Source organism: Poecile atricapillus, unplaced genomic scaffold, assembly GCF_030490865.1.
Source record: "Poecile atricapillus isolate bPoeAtr1 unplaced genomic scaffold, bPoeAtr1.hap1 scaffold_301, whole genome shotgun sequence".
NCBI classification, from domain to species: Eukaryota; Metazoa; Chordata; class Aves; order Passeriformes; family Paridae; genus Poecile; species Poecile atricapillus.
The window spans coordinates 13,682-39,009 of NW_026709102.1; the positions used below are offsets into that span (position 1 = coordinate 13,682).

The 25,328-nt window shown below is 58.8% G+C and overlaps 1 protein-coding gene across 1 annotated transcript; it reads left to right on the forward strand.

Annotated features, from left to right (window-relative positions):
* The first annotated feature begins 280 nt into the window (after positions 1–280).
* Positions 281–20,145, forward strand: LOC131574411 (synaptotagmin-3-like). The gene is made up of 9 exons (XM_058828879.1): positions 281–434; positions 2,375–2,612; positions 4,720–4,863; positions 5,690–6,221; positions 8,096–8,216; positions 11,242–11,413; positions 13,519–13,648; positions 16,209–16,280; positions 20,069–20,145. The coding sequence occupies exons 1-8, from the start codon at positions 281–283 to the stop codon at positions 16,275–16,277; spliced, it is 1,560 nt and encodes a 519-aa protein (XP_058684862.1). The 3' UTR covers positions 16,278–16,280; positions 20,069–20,145.
* The last annotated feature ends 5,183 nt before the right edge of the window (positions 20,146–25,328 follow it).

The window sequence follows — 25,328 nt, forward strand, 5'->3', positions numbered from 1 at the left end:
GGATTTTTCCCCCCATTTTTTCCACGATTTTTTCCTTGTTTTTGCCCAAATTTGCCCTTTTTCTCCCCATTTCCAGGCCATGTCAGGGGACTACGAGGAGGACGTTTACACCCTGTATTTTTATCCATTTTTTATCCTTATTTTATCCATATTTTTATCCATATTTTCCCCAATTTTCCCCATTTTTTCAGGATTTTTTCCCCCTATTTTTTCCATGATTTTCCCCTTTTTTTTCCCCATTTTTTCCCAATTTCTCCCTTTTTTCCCCCATTTTTAGGCCATGTCAGGGGACTACGAGGAGGACGTTTGCCGCAGCGCCCTGCGCCTGGTGCACGAGCTCTGCTTCGCCCCCCGCGCCCGCCCGCCCCACGCCCGCTGCCTGGAGTTCACCGACCTGCTCCGGCACCGCGGGCACCCGCGGCCGGCTGACACCGGTACGGGACACCTGGGACACCTGGGGACACCTGGGGACAGCTGGGGACACCTGGGGACAGCTGGGGACACACCTGGGGACACCTGGGACACCTGGGGACAGCTGGGGACACCTGGGGACAGCTGGGGACACACCTGGGGACAGCTGGGGACAGATGGGGACAGATGGGGACACCTGGGGACAGCTGGGGACAGATGGGGACACCTGGGGACACCTGGACACACCTGGGGGACATGGGGACACACCTGGACACACCTGGGCACACCTGGGCACACCTGGGCACACCTGGGGACACACCTGGGGACACCTGGGGACACACCTGGACACACCTGGGCACACCTGGGCACACCTGGGGACACACCTGGACACACCTGGGCACACCTGGGCACACCTGGGGACACACCTGGGGACACCTGGGGACAGCTGGGGACAGCTGGGGACAGCTGGGGACACACCTGGGGACACACCTGGGGACACCTGGGGACACCTGGGGACAGCTGGAGACACCTGGGACACCTGGGGACACCTGGGGACACCTGGGACACCTGGGGGGGGCTGGGGACACACCTGGGGACACCTGGGGACACACCTGGGGACAGCTGGGAACAGCTGGGGGGGGCTGGGGACAGCTGGGACAGCTGGGGACACACCTGGGGACACCTGGGACACCTGGGGACAGCTGGGGACACCTGGGGACACCTGGGGACACCTGGGGACACCTGGGGACACCTGGGGACACACCTGGGGACAGCTGGGGACACCTGGGACACCTGGGACACCTGGGGACACCTGGGGACACACCTGGGGACAGCTGGGGACACCTGGGGACAGCTGGGGACACCTGGGGACACCTGAACACACCTGGACACACCTGGACACACCTGGACACACCTGGACACACCTGGACACACCTGGGGACACCTGGACACACCTGGACACACCTGGGGACACTTTGGGGACATTTGGGGACACCTGGAGCGGGATCTTCCCCCCTCCCCCCAAATTCAGGACCCCCAATTTTGGGATCCCCCAAAACCCCCCTGGGTTTGGGGCACCCCAGAGATTTGGGGTCCCTTGGGGGGAATTTGGGGGAATTTTGGGTGAATTTTGGGTGAATTTGGGTGAATTTCAGGTGGATTTTTATGAATTTCTGAGGATTTTGGGTGAATTTGGGTGAATTTGGGTGAATTTGGGTGAATTTTGGGTGGATTTGGGTGAATTTTGGGTGGATTTGGATGAGTTTGGATTTTTTTTTGGATTTTGGGTGGATTTCTGTGGGTTTTCTATTTCGGGTGGATTCTGGGTGGATTTGTGCAGATTTTTTGGGATTTTGGGCGGATTTTGGGAGATTTCTGTGGGTTTTTTTATTTTGGGTGGAATTGTGCAGATTTTTCTGGATTTTGGGTGGATTCTTTTGGATTTGGGTGGATTTCTGTGGGTTTTATTTTGGCTGGATCGTGGGTGGAATTGTGCAGATTTTTCTGGATTTTGGGTGGATTCTGGGTGGATTTCCGTGGATTTTTATTTTTTTTTACTTTGGGTGGATTTCTCTGGATTTTGGGTGGATTTCTCTGGATTTTGGGTGGATTTCTCTGGATTTTGGGTGGATTTCTCTGGATTTTGGGTGGATTTCTCTGGATTTTGGGTGGATTTCTCTGGATTTTGGGTGGATTTCTCTGGTTTTTGGGTGGATTTCTCTGGATTTTGGGTGGATTTCTCTGGATTTTGGGTGAATTTCTCTGGATTTTGGGTGAATTTCTGTGCTTTTTTTTTATTTTGGGTGAACTTTTTCTTTATTTTACGACGATTTTTCTGCATTTTCCTTCATTTCACACGGAATTTTTTCAATTTCCTCATTTCCCACAATAAAATTTTTTCCCCATTTTTCTCCCCCCCCCCCCATTTCCCCCTCCCCCCCGCATCCTTTCCGGAACTTTCCAGAGGTCTCCGTCAGCCTCCTCTCCGTCATCGTCACCTTCTGCGGCCTCGTCCTGCTGGGGGTCTCGCTCTTCGTCTCCTGGAAGCTCTGCTGGCTCCCCTGGCGCCACAAGGGGGGTCCCGGGGGGGTCCCCCAAAGGAAGGAGCCCCCCCAAACCCCCGGGGGGGTCCCTTTTGGGGACCCCCTGCCCGAGAGGGGGGACCCCGAGCCCCCCCCCGAGCGCTGCTACCTGGACATGGGGCCCTGCCCTGAGATTGGGGGAGGGGGGTCCAGGGCTTTGGGGGGGGCCCCTCCCCCGCCGGGACCCCCCTGCCCTGCCAGGGACCCCCGAGTTTGGGGGGAGGGCGGGGGGGGGGGAGGGGCTCTGCCCAGCGCCCCCTCCCAGCAGCTCGGGGGGGGATGGGAGGCAGGTAAGGGGGGGTTTGGGGGGTTTGGGGGAGGATTTTGGGGGGGGATTTGGGGGGATTTGGGGGGGATTTGGGGGGGTTTGGGGGGATTAGGGGGATTTGGGGGTTTGGGTGGGATTTGGGGAGGATTTGGGGGGATTTGGGGGGATTTGGGAGGGTTTGGGGTGGATTGGGGGGGATTTGGGGAGAATTTGAGGGGATTTTGGGGGATTTAGGGAGGTTTTGGGGGGGATTTGGGGGATTTGGGGGGATTTGGGGGGGTTTGGGGGGGGATTTGGGGGGGATGGGTGGCAGGCAAGGGGGATTTGGGGAGGATTTGGGGGGAATTGGGAGGATTTGGGGGGGTTTGGGGGGGTTTGGGGGATTTAGGGGGGTTTGGAGGGAATTGGGGGATTTGGGGGGGATTTGGGGGGGTTGGGGGGGATTTTGGGGGGGGTTTGGGGAATTGGGGGGGATTTGGGGGGATTTGGGGGATTTTGGGGGGGGTTGGGGGATTTAGGGGGGGATTTGGGGGAATTTGGGGGATTTAGGGGGATTTGGGGGGGTTTGGGGGAATTTGGGGGGGATGGGTGGCAGATAAGGGGGGGTTTGGGGGGGGATTTTGGGGGGATTTGGGGGGGAATTTGGGGGAATTTGGGGGGGTTTGGGGGGGGTTGGGGGGAATTGGGAGGGTTTGGGGGGATTGGGGGGGATTTGGGGGGATTTCGGGGGGGTTTGGGGGGGTTTGGGGGGAATTGGGGGATTTGGGGGGGATTTGGGGATTTTTTGGGGGGATTTGGGGGGATTTGGAGGGTTTGGGGGGATTTGGGGGGGTTTGGGGAGGATTTGGGGGTTCCTGGGGGAATTGGGGGGATTGGGGGGAATTTGGGGGAGATTTGGGGGGTTTGGGGGGGATGGGCAGCAGGTAAGGGGGGATTTTGGGGGGATTTGGGGGATTTTGGGGGGGATTTGGGGGGGATTTTGGGGATTTGGGGGGATTTGGGGGGATTTGGGGGGGTTTGGGGAGGATTTGGGGAGGATTTGGTGAGGATTTGGGGAGGATTTTGGGGGGATTTGGGGGGGTTTGGGGGGGATTTTTGGGGGGATTTGGGGGGATTTGGGGGGATTTGGGGGATTTGGGGGGGGGGTTGGGGGAGATTTGAAAGGGAATTGGGGGGGGATTTGGCAGGGTTTGGGGGGATTTTGGGGGATTTGGGGGGGTTTGGGGTGGATTTGGGGAGGGGGGAGAGGGGTCTCCAAACCCAAATCCTCCCAAAATCTTCTCCCCTCGTCTCCTCGGGGTCTTTTGAACCCCAAATTCATCAACCCAAAGAGGTCTCTAACTCCCCAAATCCCACAAATTCCCTCAAACCCCCCCAAATCCCCCAAATCCTCCATCCCAAAACCGTCTCTGACCCCAAATCCTTCTCAAATCCTTCAAATCCCCAAAATCCCCCAAGTCCTCCACCCCAAAACCATCTCCAACCCCAAATCCACCCCAAAATCCTCAAACCCTAAATCCCCCAAATCCCACAAACCTCCCAAATTCTCCCATCCTAAAACCATCTCTGACCCCAAATCCACCCCAAAATTCCCAAATGCCCCAAATCCCCCAAATCCTCCAAGTCCTCCATCCCAAAACCATCTCCAACCCCAAATCCACCCCAAAATTCCCAAATCCCAAACCCCAAATCCACCCCAAAATCCTCAAATCCTTCAAATCCCCCAAATCCTCCATCCCAAAACCGTCTCTGACCCCAAATCATCTCCAGATCCTTCAAATCCTCCAAATTCTCCAAGTTCTCCCATCCCAAAACCATCTCCAACCCCAAATCATCTCCAAATCCCCCAAGTCCTCCATCCCAAAACCATCTCTGACCCCAAATCCACCCCAAAATTCCCAAAATTCCCAAAATTCCCAAATTGTCCCCCCTGACCCTGTCCCCGTTGTCCTCCCCCAGCTCCTCGCTGCCCCCCGTCCCCGAGGAGGTCCCGGCTCTCCTGGGCCAGATCCAGCCCGAGCTCTACGACGCCGCCGCCGACGGCCGCGGTGGCCCCGAAAACCCCAAATCCCCCAAATTCCCAAAGTTCTCCATCCCAAAACCGTCTTGAACCCCAAATCCACCCCAAAATCCCCAAATCCCAAATCCCAAATCCACCCCAAAATCCTCAAATCCTTCAAGTCCTCCAAGTCCTCCATCCCAAAACCGTCTCCAACCCCAAATCATCTCCAGATCCCTCATATCCCCCAAATCCCCCAAATTCCCAAAGTTCTCCATCCCAAAACCATCTCTGACCCCAAATCCACCCCAAAATTCCCAAATCCCCCAAATCCCCCAAGTCCTCCACCCCAAAACCATCTCCAACCCCAAATCCACCCCAAATCCCTCAAATCCCTCAAATCCCCCAAATCCCCCAAAGTCCTCCACCACAAAACCATCTCCAACCCCAAATCATCTCCAAATCCTTCAAATCCCCCAAAATCCTCCATCCTAAAATCATCTCTGACCCCAAATCATCTCCAGATCCCTCAAATCCCCCAAATCCTCCAAATTCTCCCATCCCAAAACCATCTCCAACCCCAAATCCACCCCAAAATCCCCAAATGCCCCAAATGCCCCAAATCCTCCAAGTTCTCCAAATCCTCCATCCCAAAACCATCTCCAACCCCAAATCATCTCCAAAATTCCCAAATCCCCCAAATCCACCCCAAAATCCTCAAATCCTCCAAATCCTCCATCCCAAAATCATCTCCAACCCCAGATCATCTCCAGATCCTTCAAATCCCCCAAATCCTCCAAGTCCTCCAAGTCCTCCATCCCAAAACCATCCCTGACCCCAAATCCACCCCAAAATCCCCAAATTGTCCCCAAATTGTCCCCAAATCGTCCCCAAGTCCCCCCTGACCCTGTCCCCGTTGTCCTCCCCCAGCTCCTCGCTGCCCCCCGTCCCCGAGGAGGTCCCGGCTCTCCTGGGCCAGATCCAGCCCGAGCTCTACGACGCCGCCGCCGACGGCCGCGGTGGCCCCGGGGCGGCCGGAGGTGACCCCGGCGACCCCTGCGGCCGCTCCGGCCCCTCCTGCGGCCGCCTCAGCGTCTCCCTGCGCTACTCCTACGGCTCCCAGCAGCTCCTGGTGCGCGTCCTCCGCGCCCGGGACCTCCCGGCCAAGGACTCCAACGGCTTCTCCGACCCCTACGTGAAGATCTACCTGCTGCCCGACCGCAAGAAGAAGTTCCAGACCAAGGTCCTGCGCCGGACGCTGAACCCCGAGTGGGACGAGACCTTCAGCTTCGGGGTGCCCTTCGCCGAGCTGCCGGCGCGGCGGCTGCACTTCAGCGTCTACGACTTCGACCGCTTCTCCAGGCACGACCTGATCGGGCAGGTGGTGCTGGACAATCTGCTGGAGGCGGCCGAGGCCAGGCCGGAGGTGCCCATCTGGAGGGACATCCAGGAGGGGACGGGGGTGAGTGGAGGTTGAGGTGTCGAAAAGGTCCTAAAAGGACCCAAAACGCCACAAAAAAAGGGTCAACGGGATGGGTGAGGAGGACAGGTGGTGCTGGAGAACCTTCTAGAGGTGTCCACCTGAGGGACATCCAGGAGAGGACGGGGTGAGTGGACTCCAGACTTGGGGAACATCAAAAAGGTCCTAAAAGAACCCAAAACACCATAAAAAACTGGTAAAAGGGTCACAGGAACAGAGTAGGTGGAGCTGGAGAACCTTCTAGAGATGTTCACTGGAGGTGCCACCTGAGGGATGTCCAGGAGGGGACAGGGGTGAGTGGACTCTGAAGTCAGGGAACCTCAAAAAGGTCCTAGAAGACCCCAAAACACCATAAAAAACTGGTGAAAGGGTCATAGGAACAGAGCAGGTGGAGCTGGAGAACCTTCTAGAGGTGTCCACCTGAGGAACATCCAGGAGGGGATGGGGGTGAGTGGACTCTGGACTCAGGGAACCTCAAAAAGGTCCTAAAAGAACCCAAAACTCCACAAAAAAGGGTCAAGGGATAGGTGAGGAGGACAGGTTGTGCTGGAGAACCTTCTAGAAGTGTCCACCTGAGGGATGTCCAGGAGGGGACGGGGGTGAGTGGAGGTTGAAGTGCCAAAAAGGTCCAAAAAGAACCCAAAACACCGTAAAAAATGGGTAAAAGGGTCACAGGAACAGAGCAGGTGGAGCTGGAGAACCTTCTGGAGATGTTCAGTGGAGGTGCCACCTGAGGGATGTCCAGGAGGGGACAGGGGTGAGTGGACTCTGGACTCAGGGAACCTCAAAAAGGTCCTAGAAGAACCCAAAACGCCACAAAAAAAGGCTCACGGGATAGGTGAGGAGGACAGGTGGTGCTGGAGAACCTTCTAGAGATGTTCACCTGGAGGTGCCACCTGAGGGATGTCCAGGAAGGGACAGGGGTGAGTGGACTCTGAAGTCAGGGGAACATCAAAAAGTTCCTAAAAGACCCCAAAACACCATAAAAAATGGCTAAAAGGGTCACAGGAACAGAGCAGGTGGAGCTGGAGAACCTTCTAGAGGTGTCCACCTGAGGGATGTCCAGGAGGGGATGGGGGTGAGTGGAGGTTGAAGTCAGGGAACCCCAAAAAGGTCCAAAAAGAACCCAAAACACCATAAAAATGGGTAAAAGGGTCACAGGAACAGAGCAGGTGGTGCTGGAGAACCTTCTAGAGATGTTCACTGGAGGTGCCACCTGAGGGATGTCCAGGATGGGATGGGGGTGAGTGGACGTTGAAGTCAGGGAACCTCAAAAAGGTCCTAGAAGACCCCAAAACTCCTCAAGAAAGGGTCAGGGGACAGGTGAGGGCGCAGGTGCTGCTGGAGGAGACACCTGAGGTCCCACCTGGAGGAGCTTTGGCCTCAGGTTGTGACCCCGCGGTGACGCTGTGTCACCTCTGTCACCCTCACCTGTCCTTGTTCCTCCTCACCTGTGTTCTCCTGTCTGTGTGCTCTCACCTGTCCCTACCTGTCCTTGTCCTCACCTGTCCCTGTCCCCTCTCCTGTCCCCCCACCTGTCCCTCTGTCCCCACCTGTCCCCACCTGTCCCTGTCCCTGTCCCACCTGTCCTTGTTCCTCACCTGTTCCTGTTCTCACCTGTCCCTCACCTGTCCCCACCTGTCCCCTGTCCCTCCCCTGTCCTTGTTTGTCACCTGTCCCTGTCCCTGTCCCCACCTGTCCCCGCCTGTCCCCTCCCCCGTCTTTGTCCCTCACCTGTCCCCACCTGCGCTCACCTGTCCCACTGTCCCCACCTGTCCCTGTCCCTGTCCCTGTCCCCTCCCCTGTCCCCACCTGTCCCCTGGTGTCCCCTGTCCCCACCTGTCTGTGTCCCGCAGGAGAAGGCGGAGCTGGGTGAGGTGAATTTCTCTCTCTGTTACCTGCCCACGGCCGGGCGCCTCACGGTCACCGTCATCCGCGCCTCCAACCTGCGCGCCATGGACCTCACCGGCTACTCAGGTGTGTCACCCTGGGGACAGGTGTGTCACCGGTGTGTCACCCTGGGGACGGCTGGGGACGGGTGGGGACGGGTGGGGACAGGTGGGGACAGGTGTGTCACCCGTGTGTCACAGGTGTGTCAGGTGTGTCATGGGTGGGGACAGGTGTGTCACAGGTGTGTCACCCTGGGGACAGCTGGGGACAGCTGGGGACAGGTGTGTCACCAGATACTCAGGTGTGTCACCCTGGGGACAGGTGGGGACAGGTGGGGACAGGTGGGGAGAGGTGTGTCACCACTGGGGACAGGTGTGTCACGGGTGGGGACACAGGTGTGTCACCGGGTGTGTCACCGTGGGGACAGGTGGGGACAGGTGGGGACAGGTGTGACATGGGTGGGGACACAGGTGTGTCACCGGGTGTGTCACCGGGTGTGTCACTGGGTGTGTCAGGTGTGTCATGGGTGTGTCACAGGTGGGGACAGGTGGGGACAGGTGTGTCACCGGGTGTGTCACTGGGTGTGTCACTGGGTGTGTCAGGTGTGTCATGGGTGTGTCACCCTGGGGACAGCTGGGGACAGGTGTGTCACAGGTGTGCTCAAGTGTGTCACGGGTGTGTCACGGGTGTGTCACCAGGTGTGTCACAGGTGGGGACAGGTGTGTCACAGGTGTGTCACAGGTGTGTCACAGGTGTGTCACACGTGTGTCACGGGTATGTCACCGGGTGTGTCACGGGTGTGTCACCGCTGGGGACACGTGGGGACAGGTGGGGACAGGTGTGTCACCGGTGTGTCAGTGGGTGTGTCACGGGTGTGCTCAGGTGTGTCACAGGTGTGTCACAGGTGTGTCACGGGTGTGTCACGGGTGTGTCACGGGTGTGTCACCCGTGTGTCACGGTTAGGGACAGGTGTGTCACCAGGTGTGTCACAGGTGTGTCACCACAGGGGACAGGTGGGGACAGGTGGGGACAGGTGTGGGACAGGTGTGTCACAGGTGTGTCACAGGTGTGTCAGGTGTGTCATGGGTGTGTCATGGGTGTGTCAGGTGTGTCACAGATGTGTCACAGGTGTGTCACAGGTTATTATGGGATGTTCCAGGGCTCCATGGGTTATTATGGGATGTTCTGGGGTCCATGGGTTATTATGGGATGTTCCAGGTTTCTGTGGGTTATTGTGGGATGTTCTGGGGTTCTATAGGGTTCTATGGGTTATTATGGGATGTTCTGGAATTCTATTGATTATTATGGGATGTTCCAGGGTCCCATGGGTTATTATGGGATGTTCCAGGTTTCTGTGGGTTATTATGGGATGTTCCGGGGTTCTATGGGATTCTATGGGTTATTATGGGATGTTCTGGGTTACTATGGGATCCGTGGGTTATTATGGGATGCTATGAGGTTCTATGAGGCCCATGGGTTATTATGGGATGTTCCGGGGTCCATGGGTTATTATGGGATGCTATGAGGTTCTATAGGGTTCCATGGGTTATTATGGGATGTTCTGGGATGTTCCATGGGTTATTATGGGATGTTCCAGTATTCCATGGGTTATTATGGGATGTTCCGGGGTTCTATGGGGTTCTCTGGGTTATTATGGGATGTTCTGGGGTCCATGGGTTATTATGGGATGTTCCAGGTTTCTGTGGGTTATTATGGGATGTTCTGGGGTTCTATAGGGTTCTATGGGTTATTATGGGATGTTCTTTGGAGCCCGTGGGTTATTATGGGATGTTCTGGGGGTCCATGGGTTATTATGGGATGTCCTGGGGTTCTGTGGGTTATTATGGGATGTTCCAGGGTCCCATGGGTTATTATGGGATGTTCCAGTATTCCATGGGTTATTATGGGATGTTCCAGGGTTCCATAGGTTATTATGGGATGTTCTGGGATGTTCTATGGGTTATTATGAGATGTTCTGGCATCTCTGGGTTATTATGGGATGTTCCAGGGTCCCATGGGTTATTATGGGATGTTCTGGTATTCCATGGGTTATTATGGGATGTTCCAGGGTTCCATAGGTTATTATGGGATGTTCTGGGATGTTCTATGGGTTATTATGAGATGTTCTGGCATCTCTGGGTTATTATGGGATGTTCCAGGGTCCCATGGGTTATTATGGGATGTTCCAAGTTTCTGTGGGTTATTATGGGATGTTCTGGGGTTCTATGAGGCCCATGGGTTATTATGGGATGTTCCAGGGTTCTATGGGTTATTATGGGATGTTCTATGAGGTCCATGGGTTATTATGGGATGTTCTGGAGTTCCATGGGTTATTATGGGATGCTATGAGGTTGTATGGGGTTCCATGGGTTATTATGGGATGTTCCAGGGTCCCATGGGTTATTATGGGATGTCCAGGTTTCCATGGGTTATTATGGGATATTCCAGGGATCCATGGGTTATTATGGGATGTTCTGGGGTTCCATGGGTTATTATGGGATGTTCCGGGGTTCTATGGGATTCTATGGGTTATTATGGGATGTTCCAGGGTCCCATGGGTTATTATGGGATGCCCGGGGGTTCTGTGGGTTATTATGGGATGTTCCAGGGTCCTTTGGGGCCCGCGGGTTATTATGGGATGCTATGAGGTTCTATGGGATTCTATGGGTTATTATGGGATATTCCAGGTTTCTCTGGGTTATTATGGGATGTTCTGGGTTACTGTGGGATCCGTGGGTTGTTATGGGATGCTGTGGGGTTCCATGAGGTCCATGGGTTATTATGGGATGCTCCAGGTTTCTCTGGGTTATTATGGGATGTTCCATGAGGTCCATGGGTTATTATGGGATGTTCTGGAGTTCCATGGGTTATTATGGGATGTTCCGGGGTTCTATGGGATTCTGTGGGTTATTATGGGATGTTCTGGGTTACTATGGGATCCGTGGGTTATTATGGGATGTTCTGAGGTTCTATGAGGCCCATGGGTTATTATGGGATGTTCTGAGGTTCCACGGGTCATTATGGGATGTCCCGGGGCTCCTTTGGAGCCCATGGGTCATCACCAGACGCTCCGTGGTTCCCGCGTGTCCCACGCGGCGCCGTCCCCACCCAGACCCCTACGTCAAGGCCTCTCTGATGGCCGAGGGCCGGCGGCTGAAGAAGCGCAAGACGTCCATCAAGAAGAACACCCTGAACCCCAACTACAACGAGGCGCTCGTCTTCGACGTCCCCCACGAGAGCGTGCACCACGTCAGCCTCACCATCGCCGTCGTCGACTACGACTGGTGAGAGCCGCGGAGGGGTCGGGGGGACGTTCCGGGGGGTTTGGGAGAGATTTTGGGGGGATTTGGGGGAATTTGGGGGGTTTGGGGTCAGCCCAGAGCGATGGGACGCCCCTGGTTGATGTCCACCATGAGAGCGTTGACTTTGTTGTGGTTGCTGGGTTGAACTGGTTTGTACTGGGAGGGGTTTTGAGGGTCCTGAAGAGGTTTGGGGATGATTTGGGGCCATTCCCGGGGAATTTGGGGGAATTTGGGGTGTTCGGGGTCACCCTGGAGCAATGGGACACCTCTGGTTGATGTCCACCATGAGAGCGTTACCATCGTTGGGTTGAACTGGTTGAACTGGTTTGTACTGGGAGGGCTTTCGAGGGTCCTGAAGAGGTTTGGGGATGATTTGGGGCCATTCCCGGGGGGTTTGGGGAGGAATCTGGGGGGTTTTGGGGTGTTTGGGACCATTCTGGAGCAATGGGACGCCCCTGGTTGATGTCCACCATGAGAGCATCACCATCGCTGGGTTGAACTGGTTTGTACTGGTTTGTACTGGGAGGGCTTTCGAGGGTCCTGGGGGTTCTGAGGAGAATTTGGGGTGATTTGGGGGGATTTGGGAGGAATTGGGGGGTTTTGGGGTGTTTGGGGCCATCCTGGAGCAATGGGACACCCCTGGTTGATGTCCACCATGAGAGCGTCACCATCGTTGGGTTGAACTGGTTTGTACTGGTTTGTACTGGGAGAGCTTCCGAGGCTCCTGAAGAGATTTTGGGGGGATTTTTGGAGATTTTGGGGGGGTCTTGGGGGGAAATTTCGGGATTTTTTTGGGGTTCCTCTGACAAGGAGATGATCGGGCTGTGGACGGGGCTGAATTTGGGGTCATTTTGGGGGATTTTGGGGTCGTTTGAGGGAATTTTGGGGTCGTTTTGGGGTCCCTCAGAACGGGATTTTTTGGGGGGGGTATTTTGGGGTGAATTGGGGAGTTTTTGGGGTCCCCCTGACCCCCCTGAACCCCTCCCAGCATCGGGCACAACGAGGTGTTCGGGCTGTAGATGGGGCCGAATTTGGGGTCATTCTGAGGAATTTTGGGGTCATTTTGGGGGATTTTGGGGTCGTTTTGGGGTCTCTCAGATCGGGATTTTTTTGGGGTATTTTGGGGTGATTTGGGGAGGTTTTGGGGTCCCCCTGACCCCCTGAACTCCCCCAGCATCGGGCACAATGAGGTGATCAGGCTGTAGATGGGGTCGAATTTGGGGTCATTTGGGGGGATTTTGGGGTCATTTTGAGGGATTTTGGGGAATTTTGGGGTTGTTTTGGGGTCCCTCAGAACAGGAGTTTTTTGGGGTATTTTTGGGGTGATTTGGGGAGGTTTTGGCGTCCCCCTGACCCCCCCGAACCCCCTCCAGCATCGGGCATGAGGAGATGATTGGGCTGTGGATGGGGTCGAATTTGGGGTCATTTTGAGGGATTTTGGGGTCGTTTTGGGGTCTCTCAGAATGGGATTTTTTTGGGGGTATTTTGGGGTGAATTGGGGAGTTTTTGGGGTCCCCCTGACCCCCCGAACCCCCTCCAGCATCGGGCACAATGAAGTGATCAGGCTGTAGATGGGGCTGAATTTGGGGTCATTTTGGGGGATTTTGGGGTCGTTTGAGGTCTCTCAGAATGGGATTTTTTTGGGGGTATTTTGGGGGGATTTGGGGAGTTTTTGGGGTCCCCGTGACCCCCCCGAACCCCCCCAGTATCGGGCATGAGGAGATGATCGGGCTGTGGATGGGGCTGAATTTGGGGTCGTTTTGAGGCATTTTGGGGTCGTTTTGGGGTCGTTTTGGGGTCCCTCAGAATGGGATTTTTTTGGGGGTATTTTTGGGGGGATTTGGGGAGGTTTTGGGGTCCCCTTGACCCCCCTGAACCCCCCTCCAGCATCGGGCACAACGAGGTGATCAGGCTGTGGATGGGGCTGAATTTGGGGTCATTTTGAGGGATTTTGGGGTCATTCTGAGGAATTTTGGGGTCGTTTGAAGGAATTTTGGGGGTCTCTCAGAATGGGATTTTTTGGGGGTATTTTGGGGTGAATTGGGGAGTTTTTGGGGTCCCCCTGACCCCCCTGAACCCCCCTCCAGCATCGGGCACAACGAGGTGATCGGGCTGTGCCGCGTGGGCAGCGACGCCGACGGCCCCGGCCGCGAGCACTGGGCGCAGATGTTGGCGAACCCCCGCAAACCCATCGAGCACTGGCACACCCTGGTGGAGGTCAGAGCCCACCCGGGACCCCCCAGAAACCCCTCGGGACCCCCAAAAACCCCTCGGGACCCCCAAAAACCCCCTGGGACCCCCCAGAAATCCCCAGGATCCCATAGGAGCTCTCCAGACCCCAAAATCCCCCCTGAGAGCCCCCAGATCCCGTAAGGATCCCATAGGGAGTCCCTGAAGCTGTAAGGACCCCACAGGGAGCCCCAGATCCCATTGGGGACCCCCTGAACCCCCCGGGACCCCCAGGGACCCCCAGAACCCCCCAGATCCCATGAGGATCCCACAAGGACCCCACAGGGACCCCCTGATCCCGTAAGGATCCCATAGGGAGTCCCTGAAGCTGTAAGGACCCCACAGGATCCTGCAGGGAACCCCCAATCCCACAGGGACCCCCCAGATCCCATCAGGGACCCCCAGGGACCCCCAGAACCCCCCAGATCCCGTAAGGATCCCGTAGGGACCCCCTGAATCCCCTGGGACCCCCTGAACCCCCCCAGATCCCATTGGGGACCCCCAGGGACCCCCAGAACCCCCCAGATCCCACAAGGACCCCACAGGATCCCACAGAGACCCCCAGAACCCCCCAGATCCCTTAAGGATCCCGCAGGGACCCCCAGATCCCATTGGGGACCCCCAGGGACCCCCAGAACCCCCCAGATTCCATAAGAATCCCATGAGGATCCCACAGGGACCCCACAGGATCCCACAGGGACCCCCCCAATCCCACAGGGACCCCCAGGGACCCCCAGAACCTCACAGATCTCATAAGGATCCCACAGGGACCCCCAGAACCCCACAGAGACCCCCAGAACCCCCCGGATCCCGTAAGGATCCCATTGGGGACCCCCAGCACCCCCTGAACCCATAGGGACCCCACAGGGACCCCCAGGGACCCCACAGGGACCCCCCCAGATCCCATAAGGACCCCACAGGATCCCATAAGGATCCCATAGGGGACCCCCAGAGACCCCCTGGACCCCCTCAGATCCCATAAGGATCCCATTGAGGACCCCACAGAATCCCACAGGGACCCCCAGATCCCATTGGGAGCCCCACAGGGACCCCACAAGGACCCCACAGGATCCCACAGGGACCCCCAGAACCCCCCGGATCCCATAAGGATCCCATTGGGGACCCCCAGGGACCCCCAAATCCCATAAGGACCCACAGGGACCCCACAGGGACCCCCAGATCCCATTGGGGACCCCCAGAACCCCCCAGAACCCCCCTGGATCCCATAAGGATCCCATGAGGATCCCACAGGGACCCCACAGGATACCACAGGGACCCCCAGAACCCCCCCAGATCCCATAAGGATCCCATTGGGGACCCCCAGATCCCACAGGGACCCCCAGATCCCATTGGGAACCCCACAGGGACCCCCAGAACCCCCCGGATCCCATAAGGAACCCATTGGGGACCCCCAGATCCCATTGGGGACCCCCAGAACCCCCTGGATCCCATAAGGAACCCATTGGGGACCCCCAGATCCCATTGGGGACCCCAGGAAGCCAAAGGGGACCTCGGGATCCCTGACAGTGTCCCCTGTCCGTCTGTCTGTCTGTCCCTGTCCCTGTCCGTCTGTCCATGTCCTCCTGTCCATCCATCTGTCCCTGTCTGTCTGTCCCTGTCCCCTGTCCATCCCTGTCCCTGTCTGTCTGTCCTGTCTGTCTGTCCCTGTCCCCTGTCCATCCCTGTCCCTGTCTGTCTGTCCTGTCTGTCTGTCCCTGTCCCCTGTCCATCCCTGTCCCTGTCTGTCTGTCCTGTCTGTCTGTCCCTGTCCCCTGTCCATCCCTGTCCCTGTCTGTCTGTCCTGTCTGTCTGTCCCTGTCCCCTGTCCATCCATCTGTCCCTGTCTGTCTGTCCTGTCTGTCTGTCCCTGTCCCATCCCTGTCCATCTGTCCCTGTCCCCTGTCCGTCTGTCTGTCCCTGTCCCCTGTCCGTCTGTCTGTCCCCTGTCCATCCGTCTGTCCCTGTCCCCATCTGTCCCTGTCCCCTGTCCATCTGTCCCTGTCCCCTGTCCGTCTGTCTGTCCCTGTCCCTGTCCATCCATCTGTCCCTGTCCCCATCTGTCCCATCCCTGTCTGTCCCTGTCCTCCTGTCCATCCCTGTCCCTGTCTGTCTGTCCTGTCCGTCTGTCCCTGTCCCTGTCCATCCATCTGTCCCTGTCTGTCCATCCGTCTGTCCCTGTCCCATCCCTGTCTGTCCCTGTCCCCTGTCCGTCTGTCTGTCCCTGTCCCTGTCCCTCTGTCCCATCCCCGTCCGTCTGTCCGTCTGTCCATCTGTCCCTCTCTGTCCCCCTGTCCCTCTGTCCGTCTGTCCCTGTCCCTCTGTCCCTGTCCCTCTGTCCCTCTGTCCTGTCTGTCCCTGTCCCCTGTCCGTCTGTCTGTCCTGTCCGTGTGTCTGTTCCCTGTCCCTGTCCCTCTGTCCCATCCCCGTCCATCTGTCCCTGTCCCCCTGTCCGTCTGTCCGTCTGTCCCTGTCCCCCTGTCCCTCTGTCCGTCTGTCCCTCTGTCCGTCTGTCCCCGTCCGTCTGTCCCTGTCCGTCCGTCTGTCCCAGGAGAAGGCTCTGACCAAGGCGACGCCGCGGGACAAACCGGCCCTGGGGGAGTCCCTGGGCCCCCAGTGAGCTGTGAGAGCCAAACTGGGATGGACTGGGAGGGACTGGGAGGGACTGGGATGGACTGGGAGGGACTGGGATGGACTGGGATGGGAACTGGGATGGACTGGGAGGGAACTGGGAGGGACTGGGGGGGACTGGGATGGACTGGGAGGGACTGGGATGGACTGGGAGGGAACTGGGAGGGACTGGGATGGACTGGGAGGGACTGGGATGAACTGGGAGGGACTGGGGGGGGACTGGGATGGACTGGGAGGGACTGGGGGGGGACTGGGATGGACTGGGATGGGAACTGGGATGAACTGGGAAGGACTGGGAGGGACTGGGAGGGACTGGGGGGGAACTGGGGGGGGACTGGGGGGGACTGGGGGGGAACTGGGATGGACTGGGAGGGACTGGGATGAACTGGGAGGGAACTGGGGGGGGACTGGGAGGGACTGGGATGGGAACTGGGATGGACTGGGGGGGACTGGGATGAACTGGGATGAAATGGGATGGACTGGGATGGACTGGGATGAACTGGGATGAACTGGGATGGACTGGGATGGGTTGGGAGGGAACTGGGGGGGGACTGGGATGGGAACTGGGATGGACTGGGAGGGACTGGGATGGACGGGGGGGAACTGGGAGGGACTGGGATGGACTGGGAGGGAACTGGGAGGGATTGGGGGGGACTGGGATGGACTGGGATGGACTGGGGGGGGACTGGGAGGGACTGGGAGGGACTGGGATGGACTGGGGGGGGGAACTGGGATGGACTGGGAGGGACTGGGAGGGAACTGGGAGGGACTGGGAGGGACAGGGATGGACTGGGATGGGAACTGGGATGGACTGGGAGGGAACTGGGAGGGACTGGGGGGGACTGGGATGGACTGGGAGGGACTGGGATGGACTGAGAGGGAACTGGGAGGGACTGGGATGAACTGGGATGGACTGGGATGGACTGGGATGGACTGGGATGGGTTGGGAGGGAACTGGGGGGGGACTGGGATGGGAACTGGGATGGACTGGGAGGGACTGGGATGGACGGGGGGGAACTGGGAGGGACTGGGATGGACTGGGATGGACTGGGATGGGAACTGGGATGAACTGGGATGGACTGGGATGGACTGGGATGGGAACTGGGATGGACTGGGATGGACTGGGATGAACTGGGATGAACTGGGAGGGACTGGGAGTTCCTGTTTCCATACTGGGCCATACTGGGAGTTTCCATTTCCATACTGCTCCATACTGCTCCATACTGGTCCGTACTGGTCTGTACTGGTCCATACTGGTCCGTAGTGTTCCATACCCATCTATACTGGTCCATACTGGTCCATACCCGTCCATACTGTTCCATACCAGTCCGTACTGTTCCATACTGGTCCGTACTGGTCCGTACTGGTCCATACTGGTCCATACCGGCCTGTTCTGGTCCATGTCACTCCATACTGGTCCATACTGGTCCATACTGGTCCATACCGGCCCGTACCAGTCCATACTGGCCCATAGTGGCCCGTACTGGTCTGTACTGCTCCATACTGGTCCATACCTGTCCGTACTGGTCCGTACTGGTCCATACTGGTCTGTACTGGTCTGTACCGGCCCATACTGGTCCATACTGGTCTGTACTGGTCCATACTGGTCCGTACTGGTCCATACTGGTCTGTACCAGTCTGTACCGGCCTGTACTGGTCCATACCGGTCCGTACTGGTCTGTACTGGTCCATACTGGTCCATACCAGCCCATACCAGTTCATACTGGTCCATACTGTTTCATACCAGTCCATACTGGTCCCTACCAGCCCATACCGGCCCGTACTGGTCCATACTGGTCCATACTGGTCTGTACCCGTCCATACCGGCCCGTACCAGTCCATACTGGCCCATACTGGCCCATACTGGCCTGTACTGGTCTGTACTGGTCCATACTGGTCCATACCTGTCCGTACTGGTCCATACCAGTCTGTACTGGTCTGTACCAGTCCATACTGGTCCGTACTGGTCCATACTGGTCCATATCACTCCATACCGCTCCATACTGGTCTATACCGGCCTGTACCGGTCTGTACTGGTCCGTACCAGCCCATACTGGTCCGTACTGGTCCGTAGCGGCCCGTACTGGTCTGTACTGGTCCATACCACCCCATACCAGTCCATACTGGTCCGTACTGGTCCATACTGGTCTGTACCGGCCCATACTGGTCCATACTGGTCTGTACTGGTCCATACTGGTCCATACTGGTCCGTACTGGTCCGTACCGGCCTGTACTGCTCCATACTGTTCCATACTGGTCCATAACAGTCCATACTGGTCCATACTGATCCGTACTGGTCCGTACTGGTCCATACCCGTCCATACCCGTCCATACCGGCCCATACTGGTCCATATCACTCCATACTGGTCCATACTGGTCCATACTGGTCCATACTGGTCCGTACCGGCCTGTACTGCTCCATACTGTTCCATACTGGTCCATACTGGTCCATACTGGTCCGTACTGGTCCATACTGGTCCATACCCGTCCATACTGTTCCATACCAGTCCATACTGGTTGATACCAGTCCATACCGTTCCATACCGGCCCGTACTGGTCCATACTGGTCCATACTGGTCCGTACTGGTCCATACTGGTCCATACTGCTCCGTACTGGTCCGTACTGGTCCATACTGGTCTATACTGCTCCGTACTGGTCCGTACTGGTCCATACTGGTTATACCAGTCCATACTGTTCCATACCGGTCCATACTGGTCCGTACCGGCCCGTACTGGTCCATACTGGTTGATACCAGTCCATACTGTTCCATACCGGTCCATACTGGTCCGTACCGGCCCGTACTGGTCCATACTGGTCCATACTGCTCCATACTGTTCCATACCGCTCCATACTGGTCCATACTGGTCCATACTGGTCCATACTGGTCCATATCACTCCATACTGCTCCATACTGTTCCATACCGCTCCATACGGGTCCATACTGGCCCATACTGGTCCATACTGGTCCATACTGGTCCATACTGGTCCATATCACTCCAATACTGCTCCATACTGTTTCCATACCGCTCCATACGGGTCCATACTGGCCCATACTGGTCCATACTGGTCCATACTGGTCCATATCACTCCATACTGCTCCATACTGTTCCATACCGCTCCATACTGGTCCATACTGGCCCATACTGGTCCATACTGGGTCCATACTGGTCCGTACTGGTCCATACTGGCCCGTACTGGTCCGTACTGGTCCGTACTGGTCCGTACTGGTCCATACTGGTCCATACTGGTCCATACTGGTCCATACTGGTCCGTACTGGTCCGTACTGGCCCACACTGGTCCGTACTGGCCCACACTGGTCCATACTGGTCCGTACTGGCCCATACTGGTCCGTACTGGCCCATACTGGTCCATACTGTTCCATACTGGTTCGTACTGGTCCGTACCAGCCTGTACTGGTCCGTACTGGTCCGTACTGGTCCATACTGGTCCATACTGGTCCGTACTGGTCCATACTGGTCCATACTGGTCCGTACTGGTCCATACTGGTCCATATCACTCCATACTGCTCCATACTGTTCCATACCGCTCATACGGGTCCATACTGGTCCATACTGGCCCATACTGGTCCATACTGGTCCGTACTGGTCCGTACTGGTCCATACTGGTCCGTACTGGCCGTACTGGTCCGTACTGGTCCATACTGGTCCGTACTGGTCCGTACCAGCCCCGTACTGGTCCGTACTGGTCCGTACCGGCCCGTACTGGTCCATACTGGTCCGTACTGGTCCATACTGGGATCCGCCGCTCTCCTCCGCAGGGCCGGCGCCTCCGGGGCCATCGGGGCCCGAAGCCATAGGGGCCCCCCCGGCCCCCCCCGGCCCCCGAGACACGGGGGGGGCCCCGCCCCCCCCCACTGTGAACCCCCAAACCGGGGGGGGGGGGAGGGGAGGGACCCCCCAAACCCCCCCTCCCCCCCCCCGTTGGTGTTTTGGGGGGACCCCCCCAGAAAAAGGGGTCCCCCCCCAACCCCCCCCCCCCTTTTGTGTCACGTGTTCGTCGTGGGGGGGCCCCAAAGGAACGCGGGGATGTTCCCTGGTCACCCCCCCACCCCAAAATGGGACCCCAAAAAAGGGACCCCAAAAAGGGACCCCAAAATGGGACCCCAAAATGGGACCCCGGGATTGTCACCCCCCAAAAAAAGGACCCCAAAAAAAGGGACCCCAAAAAAAGGGACCCCGGGATTGTCACCCCCCACCCCAAAAATGGGACCCCAAAAAAGGGACCCCAAAAATGGGACCCCAAAAAGGGACCCCGTGATTGTCACCCCCCAAAAAAGGGACCCCAAAAGGGACCCCAGGTGTCCCCCCCCCCAAAAATGGGACCCCAAAAAAAGGGACCCCGGGATTGTCACCCCCGCACCCTAAAATGGGACCCCAAAAAAGGGACCCCGAGATTGTCACCCCCCCACCCCAAAAATGGGACCCCAAAATGGGACCCTGGGGTTGTCACCCCCCCAAAAAAGGGACCCCAAAATGAGACCCCAAAAAGGGACCCCGGGATTGTCACTCCCCCACCCCAAAAAAGAGACCCCAAAAAAAGGGACCCCAAAAGGACCCCGGGTGTCACCCCCACCCAAAATGGGACCCCCCCCAAAAAAGGGACCCCAAAAATGGACCCCAAAATGGGACCCCGGGATTGTCACCCCCCCAAAAAAGGGACCCCAGAAAGGGACCCCGGGTGTCCCCCCACCCAAAATGGGACCCCAAAAAAAAGGGAGCCCGGGATTGTCACCCCCACAAAAAAGGGACCCCAAAAAAGAGATCTCAAAAAGGGACCCCAAAAAAGGGACCCTGGGGGTTGTCACCCAAAAAAGGGACCCCAAAATGGGACCCCGGGATTGTCACATCCCCCAAAAAGGACTCCAGGTGTCCCCCCAAAACAGGGACCCCAAAAATGGGAGCCCCAAAAAATGGACCTCAGAAAGAGATCTCAAAATGGGACCCCAAAAAAGACCCTGGGGTTGTGAACCCCCCCAAAAAGGGACCCCGAGGTTGTCACCCCCCCACCCAAAATGGGACCCCCCAAAAAAGGGACCCCAAAAGGACCCCGGGATTGTCACCCCCACCCCAAAATGGGACCCCAAAAAAGGGAGCCCGGGATTGTCACCCCCAAAAATGGGACCCCAAAAAGACCTCGGGTGTCGCCCCCCACCCAAAATGGGATCCCCCAAAAAAGGGACCCTGGGATTGTCCCCCCCCAAAAATGGGACCCCAAAAAAAGGGACCCCAAAATGGGACCCCGGGATTGTCACCCCCCCCCCACCCCAAAAGGCCTCCAGGTGTCCCCCCCCAAAAACAGGGACCCCAAAAAAGAGATCTCAAAAAGGGACCCCAAAAAAGGGACCCCGGGTGTCCCCCCCACCCAAAATGGGACCCCCAAAATGGGACCCCGAGTTTTCACCCCCCAAAAAATGGGACCCCAAAAGGACCCCGGGTGTCGCCCCCCCACCCAAAATGGGGACCCCCCCAAAAAAGGGACCCCAAAAAAGGGACCCCAAAAGGACCCCGGGTGTCCCCCCCCCAAAAAAGGGACCCCAAAAAAGGGACCTCGGGAAAGAACCCCGAGATTTCCCCCCAAAAAAGGGACCCCGGGATTGTCACCTCCCCCACCCCAAAAAAGGGACCCCAAAAAATGGACCCCGGGTGTCCCCCCCACCCCAAAAAAGGGACCCCAAAAAAAGGGACCCCAAAATGGGACCCCAAAAAAGACCAGGTGTCCCCTCCCCCCCCCCTCCCCCAAAAAAAGGGACCCCGGTTCTGTCGCCCCCCTCCCCTCCCCCCCCCCCGTGTGCGTCCCCCCCAAATCTCCCAGCCCCCCCCCCCCTCCCCTCCCCCACCGTGTTCGTTTGTCCCCAGAGGGACCCGGGGACCCCCCCCGGTGTCCCCCCGGTGTCCCCTCCGTGTCCCCTCCCCCCGCTGTGTGTCCGCGTGGGGGCCGGGGGGGGTCCCCAAAAGCCATAAAAGCCCCCCCAAAAATAAACCCCCCCTCCCCCCCCCCCCCCCCAAAAAAAAACCAACAGAGAGCGGCCTGAGCCTCGTGAGATCGGGGACAGACGGACAGGGGGACAGGGGGACAGGGGGACAGAGGGACAGGGGGACAGGGGGACAGGGGGACAGACGGACAGGGGGACAGAGGGACAGGGGGACAGGGGGACAGGGGGACAGGGATGGGGACAGACGGACAGGAGGACAGGGGGACAGAGGGACAGGGGGACAGAGGGACAGAGGGGACAGGGGACAGGGGGACAGGGGGACAGAGGGACAGGGGGACAGGGGACAGGGGACAGGGGGACAGAGGGACAGGGGGGACAGGGATGGGGATGGGGACAGAGGGACAGAGGGACAGGGGGAGAGGGGGACAGAGGGACAGGGATGGGGACAGACGGACAGGGGGACAGGGGGAGAGGGGGACAGAGGGACAGGGATGGGGACAGACGGACAGGGGGACAGACGGACAGAGGGACAGAGGGGACAGGGATGGGGATGGGGACAGAGGTCAGGGGGACAGGGATGGGGACAGGTGGACTGGGGGACAGGGGGACAGGGGGACAGGGGGACAGAGGGACAGGGGGAAAGGGATGGGGGACAGGGGGACAGAGGGACAGAGGGACAAGGATGGGGACAGGGGGACAGGACGGACAGGGGGACAGGGGGACAGGGGGACAGAGGGACAGGGGAAAGGGATGGGGTTGGGGCCATTGGGGACATCCCAGGGGACATAGGGGGACACGGGAGGGGGTTGGGAAATTGGGGGACACGGCGGGGACATTGGGGACACTGAGGGGACATTGGGGACATTGGGGACAGGGGGGACACTGAGGGGACATTGGGGACATTCCAGGGGACACTGGGGACAGGGGGCGCGCGGGGGGCGGTGCCGCGCGGGGGGGGCGGGGTTTCCGTTGTCCCCGCCTCCCGAGTCCCCCTCCCCATCCCCGCTCCGAACGGAGCCGAACGGAGCCGAACCCGAGCCCGAGCGGAGCCGAACGGAGCCGAACCCGAGCTCGAGCGGAGCCGAACGGAGGCCGAACCCGAGCCCGAGCGGAGCCGAACGGAGCCGAACCACGAGCCCGAGCGGAGCCGAACGGAGCCGAACCCGAGCCCGAGTGGAGCCGAACGGAGCCGAACCCCGAGCTCGAGTGGAGACGAACGGAGCCGAAACCCGAGCTCGAGTGGAGCCGAACGGAGCCGAACCCGAGCTCGAGCGGAGCCGAACGGAGCCGAACCCGAGCCCGAGCGGAGCCGAGCGCATCCGAGCCCGAGCCCGAGCGCAGCCGAACCGAGCCCGAACCCTCCCTAAGCGGAGCCGAACCCTCCCGAAGAGGGGCCGAACGCAGCCGAACTGCGCCGAACCGAGCCCGAACCCTCCCGAAGCGGGACCGAGCGGAGCCGAACCGAGCCCGAACCCTCCCGAAGCGGGGCCGAGCGGAGCCGAACCGAGCCCGAACCCTCCCCGAAGCGGGGCCGAGCGGAGCCGAACCGAGCCCGAACCCTCCCGAAGCGGGGCCGAGCGGAGCCGAACCGAGCCCGAACCCTCCCGAAGAGGGGCCCGAACCCTCCCGAGCGGAGCCGAGCGGAGCCGAGCGCGGGCGGGGGCGCGGGGCCCCCGGCGGCCGCTGGAGCGATGCTGAGCCCGGCCCGGTGAGTGGGACCCCCCCAGTACGGACCAGTAACCCCCATCCCCCCTCCCAGTATGGACCAGTAACCCCCATCCCCCCTCCCAGTAACCTCCATCCCCCTCCCAGTACGGACCAGTAACCCCCATCCCCTCCCAGTATCCTCCCATCCCCCCTCCAGTATCTCCCATCCCCCTCCCCAGTCCGGACCAGTAACCTCCATCCCCCCTCCCAGTCCGGACCAGTAACCCCATCCCCCCTCCCAGTAACCTCCATCCCCCTCCAGTATGGGACCAGTAACCCCCATCCCCCCTCCCAGTATGGACCAGTAACCCCCATCCCCCCCACCCAGTAACCTCCATCCCTCCCCAGTCTGGACCAGTAACCCCCATCTCCCCTCCCAGTATCTCCATCCCCCCTCCCAGTATGGACCAGTAACCCCCATCCCCCTCCCGGCACGGCCCCGGCCCCCCCGCATCCCCCCTCCCAGTCCCTCCCAGTACGGACAGTCCCCTCCCAGTAATGGACCAGTCCCCTCCGCATCCTCCCCCCAGTCCCCCCCCAGTCCCTCCCAGTTCCCCCCCCCCCCGTCCTTCCCAGTCCCCTCCCAGTACGGACCCAGTCCCTCCCAGTACGGACCTGTCCCTCCCAGTATGGACCAGTCCCTCCCAGTACGGACCAGTCCCTCCCAGTACGGACCAGTCCCGCCCAGTTATGGACCAGTCTCCCCCAGTATGGACCAGTCCCTCCCAGTATGGACCAGTCCCTCCCAGTACGGACCAGTCCCCCCCAGTATGGACCAGTCCCTCCCAGTATGGACCAGTCCCGCCAGTATGGACCAGTCCCTCCGCATCCTCCCCCCAGTCCCTCCCAGTCCCTCCCAGTACGGACCAGTCCCTCCGCATCCTCTTCCCAGTCCCCCCCCAGTTCCCCCCCCGTTCCCCCCAGTCCATCCCGGTTCCCCCCCAGTTTCCCCCCCAGTCTCTCCCAGTTCCCTCCCAGTTCGGCCCCGGCTCCTTTTGGGGGTTCTGAGGGGGGGGGGGGGGGTCGCTTCCATGGGGTCGTTTGGGGGTCCCCGTTTTTTGGGGGGTCTTTTGGGGCTGTGAATTTTGGGGGGTCAAGTTTGGGGGTCCCCATTTTGGGGATCCCCGTTTTTGGGGGGGGCGTTTGGGGCTGTGAATTTTGGGGGCTCAGTTTGGGGGTCCCATTTTGGGGGGGTCGTTTTGGGGTCCCCGTTTTTTGGGGAGCCGTTTGGGGCTGTGAATTTTTGGGGGGGTCGTTTGAAGTTGTGAATTTTGGGGGGGGGGTCGTTTGGGGGTCCAGTTTTGGGGTCGTTTGGGGTCCCCGTTTTTTGGGGGGTCGTTTGAGGTTGTGAATTTTGGGGGGGGGTCGTTTTGGGGTA